Source organism: Impatiens glandulifera, chromosome 7 (genome assembly GCF_907164915.1).
Source record: "Impatiens glandulifera chromosome 7, dImpGla2.1, whole genome shotgun sequence".
Classification (NCBI taxonomy): Eukaryota; Viridiplantae; Streptophyta; class Magnoliopsida; order Ericales; family Balsaminaceae; genus Impatiens; species Impatiens glandulifera.
In genome coordinates, this window is record NC_061868.1 from 13331616 (window position 1) to 13337430 (window position 5815).

Below are 5815 nucleotides of genomic sequence, written 5' to 3' on the forward strand. Positions count from 1 at the left end.
ACTTGTCATAATGGGTCAAATTTGAATAATATTTTTTTTAGTGTTTCTATCAAATTGCATTAAATCTTATATGTACAAGTTATTTTATATTTCAATTGATAATAAAAGATGATGTAACAATGAGAAATATAGTACCAAACTCATACAAAATGGAAAACAACCCTAAAGTAAACAAAATATGATACAGAATTGAAGCATTATATCTATAGTGCCAAAAATCCTAAATCGCAATTATCTACATAATTAATAAATATAAGGAAAAAAAAAAGATAGGAGATCACATGATCACCATATATAATCAACAAATATATGGAAAAGAATAAGATCCTTCATTTTATATTTAAAAATGTAGTTCATCTTATAAGAAAATTGTTTTAATCAGTTTATATATTATACCAATTTTGTTTAGTTTCTAAAACAAAATTTTCATTCTCCCATCATAAATACCACTATAAATAGAACATGCATTGTTCCTAAAGCCTCACTACTCATTCTCTCTTGTATCAACAATCATTTGCATTATCAAATTAACCAAAATTAATGGAGAAGAATCACCAGTTTATTATAGGTTGTGTTAATAATGGCTGCAATATTGGTTCTTCCTAGTGTTGGTGCGGATATTGTTTGCCAGGACCTTATCCCTACACTGCTTCTTTGTTTAACCTATTTGACGGCACCTGGACCCGCACAACCAGGTCCTGGTTGTTGTTCCGCGACTTTAAGTATATCCGAGATTGCTCTTCAATCTCAAGCCGACCTACAGGGAGTGTGCACATGTTTCAAATCAGTCGCAGATTCAGGAACCTTCCAAATTAACTTTGGCAACGCCAAAGCTATCACCAAGGTTTGCAACTTGCCCGTTGATATCCCTATCGACGCCAGCGTCGACTGCACAACGTAACATATCTTTCTCTAATATTAAACTCACTTAAATATTCTTAAATTTAACTTGCTACTAATTTATAATTAATTCTTTTTGCAGTCTTACCATTCCAAAGTCTCCTCCATCTTTGGTTTCAGTTCCAGCTCTAGCTCCAAGTCTGGTTCCTTCCCAAGTTTTTGATGAATTGTTTCGTTAGAAGTTCAAGAAATGAAAGCAAATTCAATTAACACATGCATCTCCATGTGTATTAATAACTTTATAATGTTATTAGATCCAACACTGATAGCTTGTGTAACCTCCCCTTCTATCCTATTAGATATATATTATATACTTTTCATTCTTATGAGCTTGTTAAATGTTAAGTAATTATATATCTGTAATATATTATTTAAGCAGAAGGAAGCACTTTGAAAATATAAAAATGATAAAAAAAAAAAAAAAAAAAAAAGAACACATATTTCATGTAACAAAAAAATGGAAGAATCAATGCAAGTTGATAGTAGGGCATGGGTGAGAATTAAACAATTAAATACTAGAAAATTGTTAAATAATTACTTATTTTTAATATATTTAATGTTTTAATGCAATAATTAAAATATTTTGAAATTTTATTTTTATTTTTTTTAATAAGATTAACAATTTTAATTTATATGTACGTATACATATATAAAGTTTAAAATCAATAATAATTTAGAATAAAATATGTAATGTTTTTTTTTATATATTATACCTTTATTTTAATAAATAAATAAAAAGGACAACTTAATAATAAAATGTTTGTTTATTAATTTTTAAAAATTAATTTAATAAGATTATATAATAAACAATTTAATTTACAATGAAAATAAAATACAATCAATAAATAAAATTTTGAGATTATAAAAAAATAAAGAAATTTATCTAATGGGTTGTATTCTCAAGAGTGGAACGCATGAGAGAGAGGCATGATATCTTCCCATATTAAAAATAAAAATAAAAATTTATTTGTTAAAAATTTTAACTCTGTCTTTATATATAAAAAATCGAAATGTCTTCCTTAGGTAAAACACTTAATTGATTCAATATAAATGAATCTAGAAAAAGAATTGAGAGTTGATCTTCACCTCTCTTTTTCCTTTATTAAAAGATAAATATAATAATAATAAATTATGGTGATTTGATTATAATTAATGAAAAGATTGATGAAATCTTCATCATAACTTTATTTGGTTCAGTCATAAAAAGTTATCGGCAAATAGTCCAGCCAAACAAATTAAACACATAACTTGTTATATTAATTATTCAATTTTTTTTATTCAACTTTTAACATTTAACTCATTTCAATCTCTACCTAATAAATAAAATATATAATCAATCTTAATCATACAAAAACTAATAATTAATAATTTAAAAAATTAAATTTTTTTATTTAATTATATTAAAATAATAAATATTTATTGTATATTTTAAAAATACAACTATATATATTTAAATAATTAATAATATAAAAATATTAAATATCTATAACTTATCTGTAAAATATAATCAACCTTCCCAAAATAAAAATTAATAAATTTTAAGAACACAATTTAATTTAATTTAATTATTAATATAATATAAATTTATTATATTTTTTAAATATATATATATATATAAATAATTAATTAATAATATAATAAGTTGATATCTATAACTTATATTTGTTAAAGAAGAATTTAATTAATTATAGAAAGAATTAAAAAAATTATATTAATTAATTTATTTATTTTTTATTTTAATAATAAAATATAAATATATAAAATTAATAATTAATAATTTATTTAAAATAGTATTAAAAAATAATATTATTTAATAGTCTATATATAATATTGCTTAAATTTTAATGGCCGAAATATTCGAGCTCGGTTAATTTTGTTAATTTGAATTTTGCATAGGAGGAAATAGATACGACCTTTATGGGTTAATCCAACAAAAAAAAAAAAAACTTTTTTGTAATTTTTTCTCTGAATTCTATATCTAACTAATAAATAAAATATATAATCAACCTTAACTATAAAAATAATAAATTTTAATAATAAAAAATTAATTTAATTATATTACAATACAATACCAATGTTTATTATATATTTAAAAAATATAATATATATATATATATATATATTTAAATAATTAATAAAATAAGAAGTTAAATATCTATATCTTATATAAAATATATAATCAATGAAAAAATTAAAAATTTTAAGAATAAAATTTTAATTTAATTATATTAAAATAATAAGTGTTTATTATATAATTTAAAATTATATATATATATATATATTTAAATAATTAATAATAAATATAAATAAATGAAATTAATAATTCTTACTTTATTTAATATTATAATAATAATTCATTTATATATTTATTAATCATGAATTAATAAAATTTTAAAATGATGAAGTTCAAAATTGGTAATGCAATAGAAATATTATTCTAGCATGATTCATGGCCGGCCGGAGAATAATTACATAATTCTTCGTGAGGAATTTCAATATATTAGAGTCAGAATCAGAAAAAATTGTCTCTTGTACTCGGTTAGAGATATTCAAAAAGGAAAATGCAGCCCTATTCTTAATAGTATTATAGAAGGAGTCGAAATTCTTAATTTGACCAATAATATGCAATTTAATGAAAATTGATATAAAAAGTTAGGAAATTGTTATTAATGAAAAGTTCATGGTAGAAAAAACATAAGAGATCATTTGAACAAAAGAGGTAGTGGTCGATTGGCATAAAGTAGTCTAGTCTTCAAAAGTTATACCTCGACACTAATTCATCCTTTAGCTGACATTCAGGAAAAGATTGGCGACAAGAGATAGAATTAAGTATATGAATATTCCAGACATCAATTGCCCAATCTACGTAGTAAAAGAGGAAAGCATTGACCACCTGTTTGAGGAGTGTACATTTATATCCAAGTTGTGGATCAATTTGGCTCAGAACATAATATCACTAACTTTCCAGGTACATGAAACGGAATCATAGAGTTTGTAAAGAAAAAGGCTAAGGGCGATAAATTCTATGTGAATGTTATTAAATGTTTCTTTGGCGCCCTAGTCTACAATACCTAGATAGAAAGAAATCCAAGAATTTATAGCTTGAATAAGAGAATAGAAGGAAAAGTTTGAGATTATATTATTTCTGATGGTAACGATCTTATACATACATGGAGAGAAATTTCAATTAATGAAGACAAATAGAAGTTTGATCGAAGATGGAATATCCCCTATAAAATTATTACAAGGAATGAAACGTTTAAATAGTTATTTTTGATGACTTGTGTGTAATTCAATTGTTTGTTATTCTGTTTTTTCCGTAATTCAGTTATTTGAAACTCAGTTGGTATTTTCAACAAAGTTATAATCTGTCTTGCTTTATTTCTTGAAACTCATTTTCCTTCTTTTGGATTATTTTAGTGAAATGACAATGATCGTTCTCCCAAAAGAAATATATACATACACAAAATTATAAATATAAATCAACAATCTTAAGTGATCTAGTGGTTAAAGTTTTCGTTATACATTATAAAAATCAAAGTTCAAGTGGGGAATGGTGGGTAAAATAGATTTGTAATATTAAAAATAGTTGATTTAATCAAATTTAAAGTGTATAAAGCAACGAGGTCTACTGGTTAAAGTGTTTATTATATATAATAAAAATCAAAGTTCAAGTGGGAAGGGTGGATAAAGCACAATGTCCAAATCATTTGAATTTTGCGCCTCGTTTCAATCATCGTGGTCGACGAGGAAGGTGGGCTTGGAAATATCCATCCTTCAACATTGAGGGGTAGCTTTGATTGCTCAAGTCACAGTCTCTTTCAAGCTTGAGTGGCCTATACATCAACGAGATGTAAAAATGAGTTTCTTCATAGCTTTCTTGATGTCTTAGATTTGGCTTCAATACGCTTATAAGAAAGAGTGGAGTCGTTCAAACAAAGTGAGAGGATCAAAAACATCCTAGGCTCCTGGGAGATCTCAGCAAGAGGGAAGGTGCATGCTCCTTAGATTTAAGGATTCGTAGGAGGCCTTAGGCCCTAGTATCATATTTTATTCTCTTTTTTTCATGCTACAGAGTGACATTTACTCTATAAGTCATTTTCTCCTCCTATGGACCTAGTCAAATCTAATAGAGAAGTTATGGTACCAACATTTGTCAAGCACTTACCCTTTCTCTATAAACCCTGAGCAGCAGCACTTACCCTTTCTCTATAAACCCTGAGCAGCATAGCTCTTTCCGCCCGTCAATGGTCCTGAACAAACTAGCTCTTTCCGCTCGTCAATGGTCCTGAACAAACGTTCCATCCTGAAAAGGGAGCTCCAAATAGAATCGGTAATGACTAGGCAAACAAGAGGAAGCCTCTTTCGATGCAAAGAACCGAAATCTTGATATTAATAAATTGTTAATGTTGACAATAATTGATTTAACTGAAGTGTATAGAGTAATGGTTTAGATTGGTGGATAAATGTGCAAAGTGAGATTTAGTAGGACAAAATGAGGATTATTTATATCCTTTCATTCACTTTTTTTCATTAAACTCATATTTTTATTCACTTTACTAAAATACATAGGTTCTCTCTAAATTCATTAATTAATCTATTAATTACATATTTTTGTTATAAACTTATTAATTACTTAATTTTATAAATATAAAATATATAATTAAATTAATAATACTGAAGTAAATAATTTATATAAATTTAAATATTATATATTAAAATAAAATAACATTACATTACATAAATATTAAAATAACACATATTTTAAATTTACTTAATTTTAAAATATATATAATTAAAATTAAATATACTAAATTAAATAATTCAAATAAATATACATTATATAAATATTAAATTAAGTTGTTGGAATAAAATTGAATTACATATATATATATATATATATAAAATATGAATA

The 5815-nt window shown here is 24.5% G+C and overlaps 1 protein-coding gene across 1 annotated transcript; it reads left to right on the forward strand.

Moving 5' to 3' along the window:
• The first annotated feature begins 580 nt into the window (after nucleotides 1–580).
• LOC124909532 (non-specific lipid-transfer protein 3-like) lies at nucleotides 581–1079 on the forward strand. The gene is made up of 2 exons (XM_047450202.1): nucleotides 581–897; nucleotides 983–1079. The coding sequence occupies exons 1-2, from the start codon at nucleotides 581–583 to the stop codon at nucleotides 1077–1079; spliced, it is 414 nt and encodes a 137-aa protein (XP_047306158.1).
• Nucleotides 1080–5815: the final 4736 nt, after the last annotated feature.